This window comes from Mustela putorius, unplaced genomic scaffold, assembly GCF_011764305.1.
Source record: "Mustela putorius furo isolate JIRA1106 unplaced genomic scaffold, ASM1176430v1.1 tig00000867_pilon_pilon_pilon, whole genome shotgun sequence".
Classification (NCBI taxonomy): Eukaryota; Metazoa; Chordata; class Mammalia; order Carnivora; family Mustelidae; genus Mustela; species Mustela putorius.
The window spans coordinates 2,426,378-2,449,536 of NW_025421501.1; the positions used below are offsets into that span (position 1 = coordinate 2,426,378).

A 23,159-nucleotide genomic window follows, 5' to 3' on the forward strand; every position below is an offset into this window, starting at 1 on the left:
GCGCCCCATGGCACCAGGTTTTCTCTGGTTAATTAGGGTGGAGCTTTAACCGCCGCCCATCCGCATCCTCTTCGCCCAGATGCTAGTAGCTCCCCGACCTCCCAGTCATCTTCCAGACCTGCTTCTGGCCAGGGAAACTTTAAAGTTCCCTTAGAACCTTGCGGACTAACAAGCAAGTCGCAGTGATGGGTGGAGGAGGTTACCATGGAGACAGGTCCAAGGAATGAGGCTCGGGCGGGAGGGAGGGCCGGGACGCGCCTTCCGATTGGCTCAGCGGGCGCGCAGCGTTCCCCTTGCGCACATGCGCAGTGGGGCTGAGGCGAGGTCGAGGTGGAGCTGAGGCGCGGTTCGTGCAGGGCCAGGCTCCTCACGACCGGGCTGGAAGGTGCGGCTCCTGGCCGAGACACGTCGTGCTTTCCCGGTTAGGGAAGTGGCGGAGCCAGAGACCCCTCTGCAGCGCGGGGCTGAGCTCGCCACGCAGGCGCCCGCTCCCCCGCCGCCATTGTTGCCCCGGGCCTCTCCGGCCGCTCGGGCTGCGCGTCCGCCCGGCCCCCGCGACAGGTAATGATGTCGAGGGCGCCGCCGGGGGCGAGTGTCCGCGCGGTCAGGCCGGAGCCCCAGCCGGTTGCCGCGCGGCGTCCGCGCTCGCGGCCTGCGGAAAAGGCGAGCACGGGTGTTGGCTGCGGTGGCGGGCCGGGTCCCCGCTCCGCCGCTGCCCGCGACCGTCCGGCTGAAGGGGAGTTGGGGAGACGCGGCGGGCGGGGCTGGCGCATATCCTCTGCAGCGCCTGTAAACAGTTGGCTTCGGTTACACGACTGAGCCTGAGGAGGGCTCAGAGCTGGAGCCCGAGGACAGGTGGTGTCAGGTCGCCGGGTCAGGCCTGTTCCGAGGTTTTCTTCGGGAATCCTGGTTTCAAATTTACTCGTGAGGAATTGTCTCCTGTAGAAGCGTTTCAAAGGGCTTCAAGGCACATCAGCCTCCTACTTTTTCCCAGCCCAGCCGGCTTGTCTCTCCAGCCCTCTGGTAGTCAGAAGCTAGAATGTGCTGGCATTAACATCTAAAGCAAGTGCATGTCCGCCCTTTTTTCCTTGACCGTTTCCTTGGGAACCTGGGAAGGATTCTCCTCCCAGGTTGTTCCAAGTACCTACAGGTATGCTCTGTTGTTGAGAGCCAGTGCGGTCCTTTACAGCTTCTGTGACATCGCAAGAATACTGAAACTCCCCCCACCCCCACGACCCCCGGAAAAGTTTAATTTCTGTTTCAACAAGCTAGAAGTTTGATCCGTTGTTTTGCTCAAGCTTCGGGGCTTTGCTTCTGTGACCCTTTTTGATAGCTGTCCCGACCCCTGTCCCCAGCAGATTGCATTTATCTCACAAGTCTGAGGAGGTAGGGAAGGAAGACCCAGGTAAAGTCTATGTGTGTTTACCTGTGAACACTTGAGCAGGTTGTTTCTGTTCGCGGATGTGGATAGCAGAGAGCACCAGAATTCTTGACATTATGGTCTGTTCTTGTGTTTCAGAGTCTCTTAACCATCCCTGCAAATTCTGGGCTCAGAATTTGTAACTAAGGCTGCTAACTCTACCTTGACCCTGTTCTGCCCTTGGCTGCAGCAGCCCTTGATATAATGTCTTTGTGGTTCTAGCATGAGACTTCAAGCATTTGGCTCACTACTGGAGATATAAAGAATATTGCCAGATTGACTCTCCCACCTGTAGCGATGTTGGCCTCGTGCAAGAGGATGACCAGTTCTTCACGCGCCCAAGTCCTTCTCATGTGGAAGCCAGACAAGGCTCAGAGTGGACCCCACAACATTGCAAAGGAAACCCTTGCTTCAAGAATCTTGCGTGACACTGAGACCTGTCGACAGAATTTTAGGAATTTTCCATATCCAGACCTAGCTGGTCCTCGAAAGGCATTGAATCAGCTCCGAGAGCTCTGCCTTAAATGGCTGAGACCTGAGATTCACTCAAAGGAACAAATCTTGGAGCTGCTGGTGCTGGAGCAGTTCCTGACCATCTTGCCTGGGGAGGTTAGGACTTGGGTGAAGTCCCAGTACCCAGAGAGCAGTGAGGAAGTGGTGACGCTGGTAGAGGATTTGACTCAGATTCTAGAAGAGGAAGGTGAGAATCACAAGGCAGAAAGGGGAGGAATCCTGGGCGGTTAGGGTTAGAGAAGTCAACCAGCATATCACAGAGCAGCCCTTTAAAGAAACTGGGGAGAGCAAAAGGCAGTGAGTCGAGAACGGGCTTTAACATGGAACCCCATCCTGCATGGTGTGTCCCTTCCAGACTGCTTGGGACCAAACACATGTTACCTCGTGTCCTAAAACAGTGACCAAATGCAACTCAGTTACCCCAGTGTGAGCCGTCAGGAATTTTACCTGCAGAGGTTTGAACCATTCTGTCAGTAAGCCATTTGCTTTGTGAATTGGATTTTACAATAACATGCTTCCAAAAAAGTAGGAAAGGGTCCAGAGCATACTTCCTTATTAAGAGACAGCACACATGATTTACATCGCATGAAGATGTAGTAGAAAATTGGGAATTTGGTGCATATCCTTAGCAGTCCCAGAACAGACTTGTTTTTGAAACCTGCATTGATGTCTTAGGACAAGTCTCACTGGTCCTTCCCTCTGACTCTTTAAAGTAGGGGTGCTATTTTTTGTTTCTTTCTCATTTCTCACTTTAGGGAAGTATAGGCATCTATTTGGTTAAGTTTCCTAGACTGTTCAAACAGGACTAATCTCCATCATGGTCTCCCTTCCCCAGCTGTTCCTCAGAACTCTGCCCTTCCCCAAGAGACCCCAGAGGAAGACTCCAAAGGAAGACCTGCTTTCCAGGCAGGGTGGTTAAATGACTTGGTGACCAAAGTAAGTGTTAGTTTTTTCTGTGATTTTTAAATGGCTTCTTGGAGGTGTTTGTGTGAGGACGTTTTGTCCTGGCCCTCTAACTTCTGTCCCCCCACGAAAGCCCAGTCTAGGACTTAAGCATCTGTTCCTCTCTTTCAATCCAGCTTGGCCTGTTAAGTGACTCTCTTTATAAGGAATAAGCCCCTGTTGCCTTCCCCTGTTACCCCTTTCCTCACTGTTTTGATTTTAAGGCAGCAACATTACATAGAGGTTAAGGGATTGACCTCCACAGCCGAATGAATCAGAACATATGATTTGGGGCAAGATACTTGACCACACTTAGCCTGAGTTATTAAACTCTAATAAATAGAACTTACCTCTTAAATTGTGAGGATTAAACATTATAAGACTTGTAGTTAGCCTGGATTACAGTAAACTATCAGTAAGCAATAGTTGCTAAAATTATTTTTCTCATTAACAAGTAATTAAAGGCCATGTATTCTCTGGTGTTATGTTGATCATGAGTCTCTGTTCTGTCAGGCCACCTTAAGAGAAAATTTTGCTGTAAAAATATACATCTGCAATAGGTAGAGTAAAATTATTATTCATAGATAGTACGATTATTTACCTGAAAACCCTAGGAAAGTGAAGGGAAGAACTGGAAAACAATAGGAGAAAAATTTGAGTAAGGTGATTACTACAGAAAATGGCATATGAAAATTAATCACTTTTAGGGGTGGCTGGCTCACTTGGTAGAGCTTGCGGCTCTCGATCTCAGGGTCGTGAGTTGAACCTCATGTGGGACATAGAGCTTACTTTAAAAAATAGAAAATTAGTAACTTTCTTGCATACACACTAAAACCAGACAGATGATGAAATGAAATAAAAGGTTCCCTGCACAGTTTTCCCCACCCCCCAAATTTAAAATATCTAGGACTAAACGTAGTATAAATTTTGTAGTACATCCATATCCTATGTCATACTATAAGACATGAAAGCAGCTTTGAGTGTTGTAAAATTGCCTGTTCCCCCTAAATTATAAGTATTGTCATTGTCAATACAATTTTTATAAGGAACTTAGAAGTTTATTTGAAAAACATGGAAAAGGAATCAACTTTTTTTAACAAAAGGAAGAAAAAGAGCAAAGAGGGATACTTAACCTTACCAGATTGTCAGATATATTAAAAGTGTAACAGTTCAACAGTATGGGTTTCAGTCCCAATTTTATTTTATTTATTTTTTATTTTTTTAAAGACTTTTATTTATTTATTTGACAGACAGATCACAAGCAGGCAGAGAGGCAGGCAGAGAGAGAGAGATAGGGAAGCAGGCTCCCTGCTGAGCAGAGGGCCTGATGCGGGGCTCGATCCCAGGACCCTGGGATCATGACAGGAGCCGAAGGTAGAGGCTTAACCCACTGAGCCACCCAAGCGCCCCACCAGTTTTATTTTAAAAAGGAAGGAGTGGCTCTGCATTTCATCGTAAAGCACACAAATATATCATAGAATTTCAAATTATGACACTCTGAATTCTCTCTTTTTTTTTTTTTAAGATTTATTTTTTGACAGAGAGAGAGTACAAGTAGGCAGTGGTAAGGAGAGGGAATGGGAGAAGCAGTCTCTCTGCTGAGCAGGGAGCCCAATGTGGCGCTCGATTCCAGGACCCTGGGATCATGACCTGAGCTGAAAGCAGACATTTAACGACTGAGCCACCCAGGCGCCCCAACACTCTGATTTCTTAAGGCAGAGCTTGAAAAGCATAGCCATTCAGCTGTCTGTGTAAACCCTCTTTTAATACGGAGCCATCTATACATACACTTGTGCCAGCTGAAAACGTAATTATAATTCTGTTTTCAGACTTCCCTGTATGACCATTCACGTATGCTCATCCGTAACTTAACTAGATGACCTGTAGGCTCTTACTAAAGGTCAACATTCTCTGATACCCCCACCACACATGTCCCTGGTGTTACCACTATCCCCCTGCCAGTACTTTTTTTTTTTTTTTTTTTAAGATTTTATTTATTTATTTGAGAGAGAGAGAAAGAGAGCATGAGAGGTGAGAAGGTCAGAGGGAGAAGCAGATTTCCCGTGGAGCTGGGAGCCTGATGCGGGACTCAATCCCGAGACTCCGGGACCATGACCTGAGCCGAAGGCAGTTGCTTAACCAGCTGAGCCACCCAGGCGCCGCTCCTGCCAGTTCTTGAGCCAAGTTATATTTGATGTTTCAGGAATCAATGACATTCAAAGATGTGGCTGTGGATATCACCCAGGAGGACTGGGAGATAATGCGTCCCGTACAGAAGGAATTGTACAAGACTGTAACATTACAGAACTACTGGAACATGGTTTCTCTGGGTAAGCCTCCGCTGTGCCCACTGCTGCCAACATATCCACCATCTTTCTTTCCTCAGTACAGTGCTGAGAATGGGGCTTAGGGGTGAGTTTCCTCATTCCATTTGGGCATAGATACCGCTGTGTTCTCCCTTTTGGCAAATAAAAAGTTTCTAAGTGAAGGAGCATTGAGAGCTATGACACGTGGCTTCCCAGGGCTTCCACATGACCTGCCCCTTGCCCGCTCCCTGCTTTTCCTGTGATCCCCTCCCACCGTGAGCTCTGTGCACATACCCTCCTGAGCAGCAGGACATTTCTGTTGTAGCACTGAAAAGCACAGTGACCTAATTCTCCCACTAGATCATGTACATGAAACCATTGTTTTCCTGTGGACATCTGTCCTCACAGATAAGAAGTTAGGCAGTAAAATTCAAACAACTGTTTATCTCCAGGATAAAACTCCTTATATTCCTCTGAAACAGGACTTACGGTGTACCGACCGACTGTGATTCCCTTACTGGAAGAACCATGGATGGTGATAAAAGAGATCTTAGAAGGCCCTAGTCCAGGTGAGAGAAGAACTGTCATGAGATTGTTTGCATTGAAGAGTGTAAGTGCAGTGAGATATATTTATTTAAATATGGCCAGGTCACGCTCCACAGACATCCCGGCCTGTCAGGAACACTGAGCTGTTTGGCGTTGCCTCCTCACAGAGGCCACCTTCAGGAACACAGTTCCAAACATCATTGTTCCACCTTTCCCCGGTGTCTCCTTTTATCCTTCCATGTGACCCCTGGATCCCATTCCCAGCTTTGTCTGGCGCTTTCACTGTGCTGTTGTCTCCTCCCTCTTTTATAAGCATGAGTGAATGTCCCTAAAATTTTAAGTTTCAGACCTTCCTCTTAGTAAGTTTCTTTTATTCTGTTACCAACAAATCCCTGTAGCCTCCAACCTCCACTTCTCTAACTCATTTTCTTTCCTAATTTTGAAAAAATATCTTCAAAACACTCAAAGATGTTCTCTTATTGTATAGTTCATTCACCCGGTTCCTGCATCTCTCAGCCCAACCACTGGTGCTTGTTTTTAGTTGTTTCTTTCTTTCTTTCTTTTTTTTTTTTTTTTTACAGATTTTATTTATTTGACAGACAGAGATTACAAGTAGTCCGAGAGGCAGGCAGGGAGAGAGGAAGAAGCAGGCTGCCCGCTGAGCAGAGAGCCCGATGCAGGGCTTGATTCCAGGACCCCGAGACCATGACCTGAGCCAAAGGCAGAGGCTTAACCCACTGAGCCACCCAGGTGCCCCCTAGTTGTTTCTGTTCAGGTATTTTGTTTGCATATAAAGTCAATATAAAAATGTTTGGGGAAGGCGCCTGGGTGGCTCAGTTGGTTAATCGACTGCCTTTGGCTCAGGTCATGATCCCAGAGTCCTGGGATCAAGTTCTGCACTGGGCTCCCTGCTCAGCAAGGAGTCTGCTTCTCCCTCTGACCTTCTCCCCTCTCATGCTCTCTCTCTTTCTGTCAAAATCTTAAAAAAAAAAATGTTTGGGGGAGGGCGCCTGGGTGGCTCAGTTGGCTAAGCAACTGCCTTTGGCTCAGGCCATGATCCTGGCGTCCCAGGATCGAGTGCCAAATCAGGCTCCCTACTCACCAGGGATTCTGCTCCCACTGAAGTCTTTCCTCTCATGCTTTCTCTCTGTCATTCTATCTCTCTCAAATAAATAAATGAAATCTTTAAAAAAAAAAAAAAAAAAAGTTTGGGGAGCACCTGGGTGACTCATCAGTTAGGTGTCTGCCTTTGGCTCAGGTCATGATCCCAGGGTCCTATGTCAGGCTTCCTGCTCGGCGGGGAGTCTGCTTCTCCCTCTGCTCCTCCCCCTTGTTCATGATCTCTCTTACTCTCTCTCAAATAAGTAAATGAAATCTTTAACATATATATATACAAATGTTCTTTTCTTTAAAAAAAAAATCCTATATTAGGGATGCTTTCTTTCTATCACTTCCGGGAAAAAATGTTTTCCTCTCCTTTTTAGCAAACTTTCTATTAATATTTTTAAGTAGAGCGCCTGGGTGGCTCAGTTGGTTAAGCAACTGCTTTCGGCTCAGGTCACAGTCCCGGAGTCCCAGGATCGAGTCCCGCATCGGGCTCCCAGCTCCATGGGGAGTCTGCTTCTCCCTCTGACCTTCTCGCCTCTCATGCTCTCTCTCACTGTCTCTCTCTCAAATAAATAAATAAAATCTTTAAAAAATATATATATATATTTTTAAGTAAACTCTACCCACACTGTAGGGCTCGAACTCCTAACCCGGAGATCAAGAGTCACACGCTCTACTGACTTGAGCCAGCCAGGTGCCCCTTTTCCTCCGTTTTCTAACAGAAACGGTAGCAAACGATACATATTATTTTCTCCTTTGCTTTTGTTTATGTAAAAGTGTATCTTGAGAAGTGTCTCAAATGAGGATATAAAGAGCTTCCTTGTTCTCTTTTTTTAATATCTGCATCACATTTTATTGTGTGTCTCATAATTTATTGAACCTGTTCCTTATTGATGGGCTTTTTGGTTGTTCCCTTTCCTTTCTTCCTTCCTCCATAAGAACTTCAAACCTATAAAAAAGTTGCAGAATCAGTACATTGAACACCTGTGTAATTTTCATCTGAAACCACAAGCTACCATCATTTAGCCACTTTTGCTTTATATCTTTTTAGGAGGGGGTGGGGGCAGAGGCAGAGGGAGAGGGAGAATCTGAAGCAGATTCCCCGGTGAGGGCGGAGCCTGATGTGGGGCTCAATCCTGAGATGATGGCCAGAGCTGACATCAGGAGTCAGATGCATAGCCAGTTGAGCCACCCAGTCGCCCCTTTGCTTATCTACTTACACACGCACGCACAGCCACACACACGCACACACAGACACACTTTGTTTTTTCCTTTCCCCTTCCCTTCTGTTCCCTTCCACTTCCCTTCTGACATTTTCTGAAGGATCCAAGCCAGGTTTTATTAAAATGACCCACAATCGGGACGCCTTGGTGGCTCATTTGGTTAAGCAGCTGCCTTCGGCTCAGGTCATGATCCCAGCATCCTGGGATCGAGTCCCACATCGGCCTCCTTGCTTGGCAGGGAGCCTGCTTCTCCCTCTGCCTCTGCCTGCCTTTCTGTCTGCCTGTGCGCGCTCTCTCCCCCACTCTCTCTCTCTGATAAATAAATAAAATCTTAAAAAAAAAAAAAAAGATTTTTATTTGGATCTGCATCTTAAAAAATTTCTGAACTATGCGGTACCATTTTTGCTATATTATGAACTCTATATTTGATATTTCATTACATAATTCATAATATTTGAAAGTCCTGTGTTTTCAACCAGATTTTAAGAGAGAAAGATATTCTAATTTAAATTTGTTTTAAACCATCATACTGGAAATATAATAGGCATGAATAAATACATATTTGATTGCTTTGCAGCCATATTTGAGGTCAGGGACTTTTTATTGTTTGCTTTGCTTTTATGTGTATGTGTGTGCTTTCATTTGGCTCACCTTTTAACAACAAATTATTGTCATTTATTTTACCAGTTCAGTTGAGTGGCCACCATATCCAGAGTCTTGGGGCCATTTTCTGAAGGAAATGTAAAAGAGGCACAGGCTCTTCTCAGAGTTTGCATCTAAGTTGAAAATACAAGAAACACACAAAGTTGTGAAGTAATAATATTAAGGCCAAGTACTGTCCTGGCCCCAACTTTACATTAGGTTGAATCACATGAGACTGCTGAAATTTCAGCCATATTGACTACACAAAGCCAAGGTCATGTAATTCAACCTAATCTGTACTTGAGGAGTCTAAGAAAGAGAGAAAAATAGGAGCTGGGCCATACACTTCTTTTCAATAGATAGAGAAGTTATCTTAAGAGAATGCCTAAATCTGGGGTGCCTGCATGGCTCAGTCAGTCGAGCATTCAACTCTTGGTTTTGGCTCAGTGACCTGGGATGGAACCCCAGGTCTGCCTCCAAGCTCAGCAGGGAGTGTGCTTCTCTGACTCCCTGCTCATGCTCACTCTTTCAAAAGAGAGAATGCCTAAGGCTGGAATTTGTATGGCACCTATAGGAGGCTATGAGGAAGTAGCTTGTAGTTATATGGGTGACTTTACATTTTTAAGCTGAATATGAAGTTTGGCAGAAGATATAGTAGAATAGGAAAAGCTGAATTATTTGGGTACTGAATATGTCAAGTGGAGGTATTTTGAACTTTTTAAACTTTTCTCCTTTAAGCCATTGGGGCTCAAACTTCAGTGAACATCAAAACCACTTAGAGGGCTTTGTAAAACAGATTGCTTTAGCCCTATTTCCAAAGTTTCCTTTTTTTTTTTTTTAAGATTTTATTTGTTTAAGAGACAGCACAAGCATGAGCAGGGGATAGGGGAACAGAGGGAGAGTGCTCATTCCATCATGTGCCCTCCTTAATGGCCATCAGCCAATTACCCCATCCCAGTAACCCTCAGTTTGTTTCCTATAGCTAAGAGTCTCTTATGGTTTGTCTCCCTCTCTTATTTCACCTTACTTTATTTTTCCCTCCCTTCCCCTATGATTCTCTGTTTTGTTTCTTAAATTCCACATATGAGTGAAACCATGTAATTGTCTTTGGTTGACTCATTTTGCTTAACATAATACCCTCTAGTTCCTTGCACATCATTGCAAGTGGTAATATTTTTTTTGATGGCTAAGTAATACTCCATTTGTGTGTGTGTGTGTTTGCGTGTATATATATATATATATATATATCTATATATATCTTCTTTATAAATATACATATCTTCTTTATCCATTCATCTGCCAATGGACATCTGGGTTTTTTCCATCTTAGTTTGGCTATTGTGGACATTGCTGCTATCAACATTGGGGTGCTGTCTCCCTTTCAGATCACTACATTTGTATCCTTTGGGAAAATACCCAGAATACCCAGTAGTGCAATTTACTGGGGGTAGGGTAGTTCTGTTCTTAACTTTCTGAGGAACTTCCATACTGTTTCCCAGAGTGGCTACACCAGTTTGCATTCCCACCGACAGTGTAGGAGGGTTCCCCTTTCTCCGCATCTTCACCAACACCTGTCTTTTTTCCTGACTGGTTAATTTTAGCCCCTTCTGACTGGTGTGAGGTGGTATCTCACTGTGGTTTTGATTTGTGGTTTGACTCCTGATGCCGAGTGATGTTAAGCATTTTTTCATGTGTCTTTTGGGCATTTATATGTCTTTGGAGAAATATCTTTTCATGGCTTATGCTCACTTCTTGATTGGTTTATTTGTTTTGTGGGAGTTGAGTTTGATATGTTTTCTATAGATCTTGAAGACTAGCCCTTTATCTGATGAGACATTTGCAAATATCTTTTCCTATTCTGCAGGTTGTCTTGATTTTTGTCAACTGTTTCCTTTGCTGTACAAAAGCTTTTTATCTTGATTATGTCCTAATAGTTCATTTTTGTTTGTGTTTCCCTTGCCTTTGGAGACATGTCTAGCAAGAAGTTGCTGTGGCTGAGGTCACAGAGGATTTTGATGGATTCCTGCCTCGTGCTTAGGTCTTTTATCCATTTCGACTTAGTACAAGTGTGGTACAAGAAAATGGTCCAGTTTCATTCTGGATGTGGCTGTCCAACAATTTTCCCAGCATCATTTGTTGAAAAGACTGGTTTTTTCCCATTGGATATTCTTCCTGCTTTGTCAAAGATTAGTTGACCATAGAGTCAACTATGGTTGAGGGTCCGTATCTGGGTTCTCTGTTCTGTTCCACTGAACTGTGTGTCTGTTTTTTGTGCCATTACCATACTATCTTGGTGATTATGGCTTTATTATAGAGCTTAAATCCAGAATCGTGATGCCACCAGCTTTGGTTTTCTTTTTCAACATGCTTTGACTATTTGGGATCTTTTCTGGTTCCATAGCCTGCAAAGTTCCTGATTCAGCTTGTCTGGATGAGGGCCAATAATTTAACACATTCCCAGGTGATAGTGATGTTTATGTCACTCATTTGGGGACAATACTTTAAGAACTATTATTATGAGAGATTTACTAGAGATATTTAAGCATGGAGAGCACTCCTTGAAATTGCTTTTGGAGTATTATGTTGATTGTGCAGAGTAGGTTGGAAGGAGTCAATGAGAGTTAGTGTCTGCTTGATACAAATCAACCCATGAAGTCATCCCACATTATCCCACAGTCTTGTTTTCACATCTCTTAGTCCAGTCACCTGACTTAACCTGTTTTATTAATCTATGTGCATGTTGAGTAGTGAGGAGCCTGTCCTTTTTCAGCAGTTAAGTCTTCTGGTTTTCTGCCCCTATATTCTCTTTTCCCAAGCTTGCTTGTTTTTTTGTGTGTGTGGTTTTTTTTGTTTGTTTGTTTTTGGTAAAGATTTTATTTATTTGAGAGAGAGAGAGATAGAGCTTGATTAGAGAGGGAAGGGTAGAGGGAGAAGGAAAAGCAGATTCCCTGCTGAGCAGGGAGGCCAATGTGGGACTTGATCCTAGGACCCTGGGATCGTGACCCAAGCTGAAAGCCAGACGCTTAACCGACTGAGCCACCCAGGAGCCCTGCTTTTCCCAAACTTTAAGGACCATGTCCAAAGGTTGTCAGAGTCATAGTCTTTTAAGGCATTTTATTCATGTTCAGTATTTTGTTTCTGTTTTGGCAGTTTCCTTCTCCAAATACAGGAAAACTTTTTATGTTCTATATTCTTTTTGTCCCAGAATGGAAAACAGAAGCCCAAGAGTGTACTCCAGTTACAAATACTTCTACACTCGTAAAGACTGGAACTCAGACTGTCAAATTGGAAGAACCATATGACTACGATGAGAGATTTGAGAGGCACGCATCAGATACCTATAGGAGAATTCCCATGAATGAAAGAAATTTTACTTTGAAGTCAGTCCTCTCAAAAGAAGATGACCCTATGGAAGAGTGTCTCAGTAAATATGATATCTATCGAAATACTTTTGAAAAGCATTCAAACCTAATTATTCAGTTTGGTACCCAGTCAGATAATAGAACTATGTATGATGAAGGCAGGGCAACCTTCAATCATGTTTCATATGGTATTGTACACAGAAAGATATATCCTGGAGAGAAGCCTTATAAATGTAATGTGTGTGGGAAAAAGTTTAGGAAAAACCCATCCTTTGTGAAACACCAAAGCACCCATACCAAAGAAAAATCTCATGAATGTGAAGAATGTGGGAAAGAGTTTAGGCACATCTCGTCCCTTATTGCACATCAGAGAATGCATACTGGAGAAAAACCATACGAATGCCACCAGTGTGGTAAAGCCTTCAGCCAGCGTGCCCACCTTACTATACACCAGAGAATTCACACTGGAGAGAAACCCTATAAGTGTGATGACTGTGGCAAAGACTTCAGTCAGCGCGCACACCTCACTATACATCAAAGGACACATACTGGAGAGAAACCATATCGATGCTTGGAATGTGGTAAAACTTTCAGCCACAGTTCATCGCTGATTAATCACCAGAGAGTTCATACTGGTGAGAAACCTTACATATGCAACGAATGTGGGAAGACTTTCAGTCAGAGTACACACCTTCTTCAACATCAAAAAATACATACTGGAAAGAAACCATATAAATGCAATGAGTGTTGGAAAGTGTTTAGTCAAAGTACTTACCTCATTCGACATCAGAGAATTCATTCCGGAGAGAAGTGTTACAAATGTAACGAATGTGGAAAAGCCTTTGCTCATTCCTCAACTCTTATTCAACATCAGACCACTCACACGGGAGAGAAATCCTATATATGTAAAATATGTGGAAAAGCCTTCAGCCAGAGCGCAAACCTTACTCAACACCACAGGACTCATACCGGGGAGAAACCGTACAAATGCAGTGTGTGTGGGAAAGCGTTCAGCCAGAGCGTCCACCTTACTCAGCATCAAAGGATCCACAATGGAGAGAAACCCTTCAAATGCAATATATGCGGGAAAGCATACAGGCAGGGTGCCAATCTCACTCAGCATCAAAGGATTCACACCGGAGAGAAGCCGTATAAGTGTAATGAATGTGGGAAAGCCTTTATTTACTCCTCCTCACTTAATCAACATCAGAGAACTCATACTGGAGAAAGGCCCTATAAATGCAATGAATGTGATAAGGATTTTAGCCAGAGAACATGCCTTATTCAACACCAGAGAATTCACACAGGAGAGAAGCCCTATGCATGCCGTATATGTGGTAAAACCTTCACACAGAGTACAAATCTCATTCAGCACCAGCGTGTGCATACAGGTGCCAAACACCATAATTAATGGATACAGGAGACTTCGATTAGGTCTTACAGTTCATTCAAATTTTATTTTGTACTTTGTTAAAACATTATTCAAAAGAAACCCAAAAGAAGTGCAATATGTGTTAGGTGTGGCTCAGCAGAAGTATCAGAATTAGTAATGTGGATATAAGCTATTTAAATTGAATGTGAAATTTAAAAAGAAAACTCTATTCACTTCTTCACCTTTACTTGAAATCAGTTTAGTTCATGCCAGAAAGAAACCCTGCAAAAGTAAGAGTACTCAAAAGCCTGTAACTCATCGACTCTTCGTGTATTTCAAGTACTTCTTAATGAGACTTTATGAATGTAACTGGGGAAAGCTCCCATCAAGTCGGGATCTCACACTAGTGAGTCATGTCGGGATAACTGAAAAAGCTGCTTTCAGGCCTTTATTGCTTCCCAGCTTTGAAGCCTTAAATATGTAAAGGGTTCCCTTCCCTTTTCCTGTTATGCCATAACTGCCATGTGGAGCCAGTAGGTTTGCAAAATATATATAGTGGAAAGCATCTTAATTTTTATGTGACAACTGTTTAATTACATTTTCCTTTACGTATGGAAATATTCAAGGAAGAGAGCTTATGGAAAGCTGACCTGTTAGGATAAACTAATGTATATATAGCCCTTAGGCATTTGTACAAATTTATTTAAACAGGCAAAAGTTAAACACCCAACCTTAAATTCATCTTTAAAACATCAGCCTTAGTTTCACTAGGTTTTGACATCTGTCCGCCTGAAGGAAAAAATAAAAGTCACCTGATTCCTAAATTCATAACTTAAGGTTCCCTATGGCTGTTCACCACAGAAAGCCCATTTCTGTTGAGACACTGCTCAGGGCCCAGACTTCCTAATTGGATCCTTTCAGGGCTTCTTGTGCTAAAAACTACAGCTAATTTAAGCAACAGAAAGCTTCCTAAAGTAGTGAAAGACGACAAAGGACATGTCACGGAATGAGCATAAGAAGCCTACTAAGCTGGGTTGCCAGATGTGCCCCCCACACACATTCCAAGACAAACAAGGAGTGAAAACAGCTATGTACAGAGTGTGAGGAAAAGATCAGTGATAGAAAATAGACGTAAAGTTCACTATAGAAAGTGGGTCAGGGCAGAAATCAAGGGTGAAGACTTAGCCGTGAAGAAAGGGTACACAGGTGAGTTAGCACATAGTCTGTTAGACTTGGTTTGCCTAAGTAAGAGTGACTAATTGGATGAGACAAAATTTTAGCCTGTTGATAAGGAACTAAAAATGAAGTGACTGATTTTAGAGTAATAATTGGAATTGATACTTTCTCATAAGTAAAAATGGGGATTACTCTTAAAATGTCAGGAAACATTGGAAAACGCATTGATGCAGAAACTATCATTGATGGCAGTCATCATTGAACAGTAATAACTAAGTTTGTGGGGTCCTAAACCTAAAAGGAAAACTGGCAGAAATGCAAACAGAAGTAGGTACAATTACTGTTACATTCAATCTCCACAGCATTCCGCTGTCAGAATGTAAGACCACATTCTGAGAGCTGAGGTTTCGTCCTGCTCTTAATTCGTTTCTTCAGTGCCTTGCGTGTGGGAAGCGGTCAGTATATGTTGAATTAATATGTAGGTAAGTTAGAGGTAATAAGGTAGAATTAACAGACTCAGAGTGAAGTTGAGTTTAAAATTATTTTTTGTACATGTCCAAAATGTACAAAACCACTAACAAAGAGTGGTTATTTATTGGGTACTAGGAACTACTTTAAAATTGAAGAGTCAGAATTCCACACCTTAATGTGGGGAATTTTTTTTTTTTTTTTTTTTTTTGTGGGGAATATTCTTAAATCACGGGACATCTTTGCACAGGAAGTTTTCCTGAGCTGGATGAAAAGTCAGCATTCTGGTGCCATAAATATCAGTATACAGAGCACACGGTTCTATTTGGATGTTACTGTTGACTGAAACATCCTGCAAACAGGTGCCGAAGCCAAGACCAGGGGTTCTAGCATCTTCCAGGCTTTCTTATTGAGTGTTTTTCTTAAGAAGTTACGGCTTTTCCTTGTCCTCGCATCAGTTAACCCCGATGTCACGGAATCCTTCACGAAGCATAGACTGTCTTCGGGTTGCATAGTCAAGTTACGCTTATGCCATAGTTACTTTTGTGTTAGACAATAACCACTGTATTTAAGATGCAATTTTTATTTATGATGCCACTTCACACCTTACACAACACTTTTCTCCCCTCCTGGCATGGACATGTGGAGTATCACAGTCCCTAGCTCCTTTCTTTGCTTTAATTTGTATTTCCTGCCTTTGTGAGTTTTATGTAAATAATGCATTCCTAAAGTCTTCCATTGATACACTGAGGCAACCGATGCCCTTATATATATATATATATATATATATATATAAAAAAAACAGAATAGAAGCGAATCATCAATCTTTGTGTATTTTTCCCACTTCTACAGTTGTCTGAGCCAGTTGGATTTAATAGACTTATTTTCCACAACTTTTTTTTTTACAAAGGTGTTGAAATATACAGAAAAGTTAATAAAGCGTCTTTACCTACTGCCTAGCTTTAAAAATTTAACCTTTTACTGAACAGCTATAAAGTTAGACATGACATTTCACCGTAAATATTTCAGCATGCCTCTCATAAAAATGACAACTTTTCACATAACCACATACCATTACATACCCTGAAAAAAAGAATAGTAATTTTCAAATATCTAATGCTTCATCCATGTTTAAATTCTCCCTGTTGATGCTGTCAGGTTTCACGCATTATGTTTACTTGTTAATCTGTTTCATCCATCAAGCTCTCTCCCACCTCAGACTTTCTCCAGGACCTTTTTTTCCCCCCCAATATAGCTGTAGAATGTCTCAAGTTCAGGATTTAACTATTGATTTGTATGTGGTTTCTCTTGTTCTTGTGTCCCCTGTGGTTTCTGCAAACTAGCATTTAGGGCCAAAGCCCTGATTGGCTTCAGGTTCAACATGTTTAACAGATGTATTTTGTGTCACCTCACATCCAAAATTTTAATAACATTTGGTTGACTACTGGTGAGGTAAAACCTGACGGCTCGGTTGTCTTGGTAACCATCCTGTCTTCCCAGTGTGAAGACCTGTTTGCCAACAGCCTTTCACCTGATAGGTTTAGTATCCAGTGATCCTGAATCAGCTGTTTCATTAAGATCTGCAAAAAGGCAGAGCCTTCTGTCGTCAACTGGGAATGCACTAGAGGCAAAGTCATAAATTCTTTTCCTTTACTTAAGAATTTTCAGAGTAAGTGATTGGCAGTGATGACAGGTGATCCATGTATTAAAAATCAGTTATGGCCATTGTTTCTGTTGCTCACGTGGTCCCAAACTTGGCCACTTGGAACCCTTCAAGTAGCTCTTACATCCTTTGACAGTCCTTCTTGTCTAGTCTTTCAGGACTTTATTTCCTTCTGCCATATCTCAGGGTTAGTGCCCCCCAGCTCTGGAATGAGCCATTTCTCCAGGAATCTTTGTTAAAGAGGCAACTGTTTAGAAACCAAGATCCGGGCACAAAGCCTGCCCGTTGCTGCTGAGGTGTCGCTCGTGAGTAGCCTTTGAGTCTCTAACCACTCAACTGAAGTTCTCATAAAGGCAGCCTTTTGCACTTGCTTCATCCGTTACACCGTTCTGTGGGAGATGTAATTACATACTGGGACAAACTGGGGAGCACATCTTAAGCCTTGGTAAGCATAGAGCTAAACTGGGGAGGACGGAAGTGTTAATGTATACCAGAAGGCAGGTGTAACTACAGGAGGTCCTGTGCCAAAGCCGGCAGATTGTAAGGGAGCTTTTCAGTTCATCTGGCGGGTGGGTTCATCAGAGAGCAGTTAGGACAGCAACTTAATACAGGATACCTAATATGTTGTAACTCTTTCATGCCTTGGTAATTTACATATTTATAAGCTAATCCCATCTTTCCCATCACACTCTTCAAAGCAGGTTTCTGATGTAAATTTGAATCCTGAGGGTCTGTTTCAGGCAAACCTAAGTGCTAGTTTTTCTTGCAAAACTTGGTCTTCAGAGCTTGAAGTGTGTTAGGTTTCATCCTTCAACCGTATCTTCTAGTATCAATTCACCTGCATGTGCCTGCAGATGTACTTAGTCCTTTATTTCTGTTCTCTCCATGGCTATATTTCACTACAATTATTAGGCCCTTAAAGCACTAGAGGCATTAAAAATGGCAAGCATGTGCACTCTAGTGATACGTATAAACGTGTGTGTGAGCTTGCAAGCAGCACTGAGTCCCCAGCCCTCTGTGTGGACGGGGAAGTGATGCCCATGAGGTCAATGTGTCTTGCCTGAGGTCCTGGAGTCCTCCAGCGACAGAGTAAGGGTTGGAACCATGGCTCCAGCACTTAGTGGAATTCTTCCTGTAAGATCAACGCTAATGGAAATTCAGAGCACAAAACAGTATGTACTTTATGACTTTATAAAATTACGTATTTTGATGAGATTAGAGCACTGAAAATTTGTTTTGTCTCCCTTCCTATATAGCTTATTACATTCAAATTTTGAGATGAGAACAGCCCAACAAAGAATGCACCTGCGTCTACCCCCATTTCAGCTGTGGTCTCCCACCCATATCTTTCCCAGTTTTCAGAGCCATATACTCAATGCTATCATCTATCTCAAAAGTACCTTCAGGGCTTTAATGTAAAACAGAACTTTGACCCCCAAGCCCTTTTTTCAACTCACAGTGACTTTGGCAGGGAGGCTGGAGGCCACTCTGGTCTTCACCTGTAGTTACAGTCCAACTGGTTTTACTTTTCATGTATTCTAGAAATGTTCCATCTCTTCTAGATCCGCACCGCCCCGACCTCATTTCAGGCCTTTAATCCGCTCTTACTCAGATTATTTCATAACCAGGTACGTGTTCACCCTGCCCCAATCTCACCCCTCTCAATGCATCTTCCACACTTCTTGACGTCACGTGAAAACATTTAAGGCCACCACACGGCACTACAGGTAAAGTAGAGCGTTTGATTGTCGCCATTTGCTTGAAACCCTACAGTATCCTCTCACTGTCAACCAGCAGTGGGTCTCACTCTTAGCTGCAACTGGAATGAGCTGGGAGCTTTTAAAATTACCACCTCAAGGGATACCGATTTCTTTACGTGGGATGGAGACTGGCCGTCAGTGTTTCAGTGCCCCAGGTGACTCCAGCGTTCCCAAGTGCAGCAAGGGCGGAAGCGGGAAGCTATCACAGAGATTCAGAGGACAAACGGTGGTTGTGGCAGCAGAGGTGGTGAGAAGTGACCCAACACGATCTATTTTGAAGGTGAGTCTCTAGGACTCGCTAAGGATCTGGATTTGGACGAACAGGGGCACAAGGCTGGCTCAGCTGGTAGAGCAGGCAGCTCTCGATCGCAGAGTTGAGTTTGAACCCCACGTTGGGGAAAGAGGTTGCTTTAAAAAAATAAATAAACATTAAAGACTTTCAGAAGAGTGACCATCTTTCCTACTAAAGAACATGCTCCTAAGAAGGGAGACACTATATTGTACTCACTTGTGTATCTCCTCTACCAAACACAGCACCTGGCACACAGTTTGATTAGGGCAACCCTGCAGGAACTTTTGCACCATAATCAAGATTCTGTTCTCAGAAAGAAAAACATGTTTTGCTTGTCCAGAGCTGTCAAGGGTCTGGGGTTTTTACAAGATGAAAAGCTACGCTCTCGTCATGTTATAGATGGGGAAGATAGGAGAGTCCCCGGTTACAGACAGCATCGTCACTCATGGCAGAAGCGGCCAGACTTCACTCGACTCGCACCGCCACCCCAAGTTGCAAGAGGGTGACCCCAGGTGGGCCTTGATGAATTCCAGCACCAACACTGAGCCTGGGGGAATCTCTACTTTTCTGGTTAATTGTAAGCAAACGCACTCTTTGTCTCGCCCCACCACCCGCCACCTTACATGTTTGGGCTAAGAAATGGCCCAGTAAATAACAACTAAGACCTCGCAGTCTCTGCGTACCCAGCAGGAATATGTAGGGATGCTCAGAGCCCCTGGCCTACCGCTTCTCCCAATATTGTCCTTTCCAGTGTAGCAGACTGGAAATCTCCCAAGAATATGGGGGCTTTTACGGCTTCTATGTAGAGAAGACAGAAAACCCAAATGAAGTTGCCTGTCCCAGGCTTACAGAGATCTTTCCCTGAAAACAAAAAATCTTGGGTCATTCCAAATCAGGTCTATACCCAGAGTTTAAAACTAATCATCTCACTCACACGGATTAAAAACTACACCTGGGGGACGCCTAGGTGGCTCAGTTGGTTAAGCGGCTGCCTTCGGCTCGGGTCATGATCCCAGCGGGTCATGATCCTTGCTCGGCAGGGAGCCTGCTTCTCCCTCTGCCTCTGCCTGCCTCTCTGTCTGCCTGTGCTCGCTCGCTCGCTCTCTCTCCATCTCTGACAAATCTAAAAAAACAAAAAAACTACACCTGGGACACTATTCTCACTCATTGGAGTACAATATATTTAAATGGCTGGGGAAAATAATATTTTCTAATACACGAAATTCAAATTTCAGCGTTAATGTTTTATTAGAACACAACCATATTCACTTAAGTACTCCCTTTGGCGGCTTGCTTTCTACAACCGCAAAGTTACAGACACCGCAAAGCCTAAAATATTTACCGCCCCTTTAGAGAAGGAGCTAGCCAAAGATGTACCTACACAGTGGGGCAGGGGGTTCGGTCCACTGGCTAAGCCCAACACCAGGCAAAGTAATAAAAGGAGCAGCGCTCACTGGGCGTGTGGGAGGGGAGTGAGTGTCGGGAAGCAACGGTCAGTTAGCGCTCCGAAGCGTGAAAGGAGAGGGCAACGGAGGCACAACGCCAGGAGTCCGGGTTAGGAACTAGGGCAGCACCTGAGCTGGGAAGAAGCAAGCGGCCAGCGGAGAGCGCTGGGCGAGCAATGGTGCCCTCTGCCGGCCACGCCGCGCCGCTGCGCCTGTGCCCCGCCGTCCTAAATCCGTGCAGGCACCCCGCAGAGGGTAACCTATGCGGGTCCAAGACGGGGTGGGGGGTCTTCCCTTTCCGGAGTCGCCAGTATTCGTGTACCCCTTCTCCAGTCTTGTTTACGGGAACGTGGGTTCAAGCTCGCGCTTGGTTCCCAACCACCGCGGAACTCGGGCATTCCTCTCCTCGAACCGCGCTCGAGCACTCAAACAAGACCGCGGGGAGCGTCGCTTCTCGGAAGTGAGTCCTCTTTGAAACTCCGTATTCCTCCCCGGCGTCCAGCTTCCTCAACGGGCCTCAAGGGGCTGCAAGTCCACCCGGTGCGGCTGGGTGGGTCCTCCTCGCCCGCCCCCGGGGACGGCCCGCCGTCCGAGGGAGAAGTGATTGTCAAAGGACCAAGCTCCCCTCTTCCGGGAGGGGGTCAGACCTAAAACTCGTTCCAAACGGCCTTCGGCGCAAGCGATGCTCTTCCCTGAGCTAAGCCTCGGGAGCCCAGAGAGGATCCAAGAACAAGCCCGCAGCCCGGCTTCAAAGGGACTCTGGGGCACTGGGCGGGGCTAGACACGCCAGCGTTCCTGGGAAGTGTGGTCCGCAGCCTCCGCGGCGCATGCGCACCTCCCCGTCATAGTGGCTCCGCTCCTGCCTATCTGAGCGCACCTGAGCGCCCTCTCCTGGAGAGGAGAAGCGGCAGCGGGAGCCGAGGTTGCGAGCTGCGTGCTGGGAAGGTATCCGCCAGCCCCTTCAAGGGCACACCAGACCACCAGACCGCCTCCAAGTGAGCTGCTTTAGGAAGCTGAGCTTTCAGGGACAGAGGGACTTGTTGGCGCGGTTTTTTCAAGTATCTGCGTTGGCTGCCGTTATAGCAGCTACCATCATCTCCCTGCAAGAATGCCGCTGCCCTCTCACTGGTCTCCCCGTGAACCCTCGTTCTTGTCCACCAGCTTCCACTGTCACCCTATCCCTTCCGATCTATAGGCTGCACAAGTCCACCGCCGACACAGTCACCCCCGTCTCGCGGAAGCACATTTCAGCATCATATTATCGATCTATGAACACTTCACTTTGCATTTCTAAAGAGGGCTCTTTTTTAAACACAGCGACGGATCTGTATTGCCTTAAAAAAGAAATAAGTCCTGGGCGCCTGGGTGGCTCAGTGGGTTAAGCCTCTGCCTTCGGCTCAGGTCATGATCTCAGGGTCCTGGGATCGAATCCCACTAAAGGCTCTCCGCTTGGTGGGGAGCCTGCTTCCTCCTCTCTCTCTCTCTCTCTCTGCCTACTTGTGATCTCTTTCAAATAAATAAAATTGATGAGGGAGCAGGAGGCTGGCTGAAGACAAAGCAAAAGCTGACGCCTTGCACCCCCTCTTCACCTGCTCCCCTCCATATGTGTAGCATTCCTCAGGCACCCCTCACTGCCATAAAACGATAAATAGTTAACTTGCAGGGATCACAATCCTGAAGAACAGGAATCTCCCTTGCTCTACAGATGTCCTAGAGACCTAAACAGGGAGGTTACCTTATCAATAGCACAAATTTCCAGAGGCAAATAACTCTTGGTTCCTGAAGCCCTAATGTCTCCCTCCCACCATAAACTGGAGGAGGCTGAGGTAGAAGGGAATGTAAATGGTAGCCAGATCATAATGCCCCACCAAGAATCTCCCAACTATCTTGATGTTAGTGCCTGACCTAAAGACGACATTGATCAAGCCATAAGGGCAAGGACTCCCCCCCCCCCCCAGCACCTTGTAGGCCCTCCCTAACATGTGAGAACTCTGTTGAAATCTCCCATCCCTTCACCACCTCCCCCCAACCATGGGGTATTGAAAGACCAGCGGATCCCCTTACCCAAGAATCCAACACTGCCACTGGATGCAATCAGCAAGAGGTTCTTTATTGTTACGCAGGCGCCTGCGGGTGGTCAGCGCGCGCCTGCGGGTGGTCAGCAGCTCCTGCTAGCTGAGCACACCCGGCTGGGGTGGTGCCGGGTTTTTATAGACAGGTACAAACAAGTTTTGGGTGGGGCGCAACTGATTGGTTGACAGTTAGAACTTTTGAAAAAGGCATATGTGGAGTTTGCTGATTGGCTTTGGGGACCCGCGCGCGTGAAGAGAGAGGCGGGAAGGGGGAACAAGCTGATTGGTTCTGAGGGCCCGCACGCGGGAGGAGAGAGGCAGGGAGGGGGAACAAGAAGGGGGAAGGTAGGAATGCCATCATGGCGTCTTCTATTATTTCTATAAGCCAAGCAGTTACAGAAGGGCAAAAGAGCAATTAATAAGCAATTAATAACCTAATTTACGCCTAAAAGCCAGCGGTTCACAGAAAAGCAAACAAGTGGTTAGTTATCCTATCTATCTCCTAGGGGAGGGGTCTTTCAGTATATAACATGCCTACCCCCACAACCCGGGGCAGCAGCTCTTCCTGCCCACGGGTCCTGTCCCCGTACTTTAATAAACCACCATTTTGCACCAACGACGTCTTAAGAATTCTTTCTTTAGTTGTCGGCTCTGAACCTCCTCACCCCACCGAACGTGAGTTAGGTTCTGGGACTTCATCAAAATCTTTAAAGAAAAAAAAAAAAAAGTAAGTCCTGGGGCTCACAGGTAGAGAATAGGACTCTTGATCTGGCCCTAAGTCCAAGCCCCACCTTGGTCCTAGAGCCTACTATGAATAAATAGGAAGTCCTAATATTATCAAGTGAATTGT

General features: G+C 44.9%; 1 protein-coding gene across 3 annotated transcripts; it reads left to right on the forward strand.

Annotated features, from left to right (window-relative positions):
• Nucleotides 1-290: 290 nt before the first annotated feature.
• On the forward strand, nt 291-18,942 carry ZNF287 (zinc finger protein 287). Of its 3 annotated transcripts, none has more exons than XM_013049632.2 (6): nt 291-561; nt 1,520-2,120; nt 2,769-2,869; nt 5,079-5,205; nt 5,664-5,750; nt 11,905-18,942. In XM_013049632.2, the coding sequence occupies exons 2-6, from the start codon at nt 1,718-1,720 to the stop codon at nt 13,470-13,472; spliced, it is 2,286 nt and encodes a 761-aa protein (XP_012905086.1). In that variant the 5' UTR covers nt 291-561; nt 1,520-1,717; the 3' UTR covers nt 13,473-18,942. The 3 variants fall into 3 exon arrangements, with proteins under 3 accessions (XP_012905086.1, XP_012905087.1, XP_012905088.1); XM_013049633.2 differs by having other exon boundaries at nt 1,643-2,120; XM_013049634.2 differs by lacking the exon at nt 1,520-2,120.
• The last annotated feature ends 4,217 nt before the right edge of the window (nt 18,943-23,159 follow it).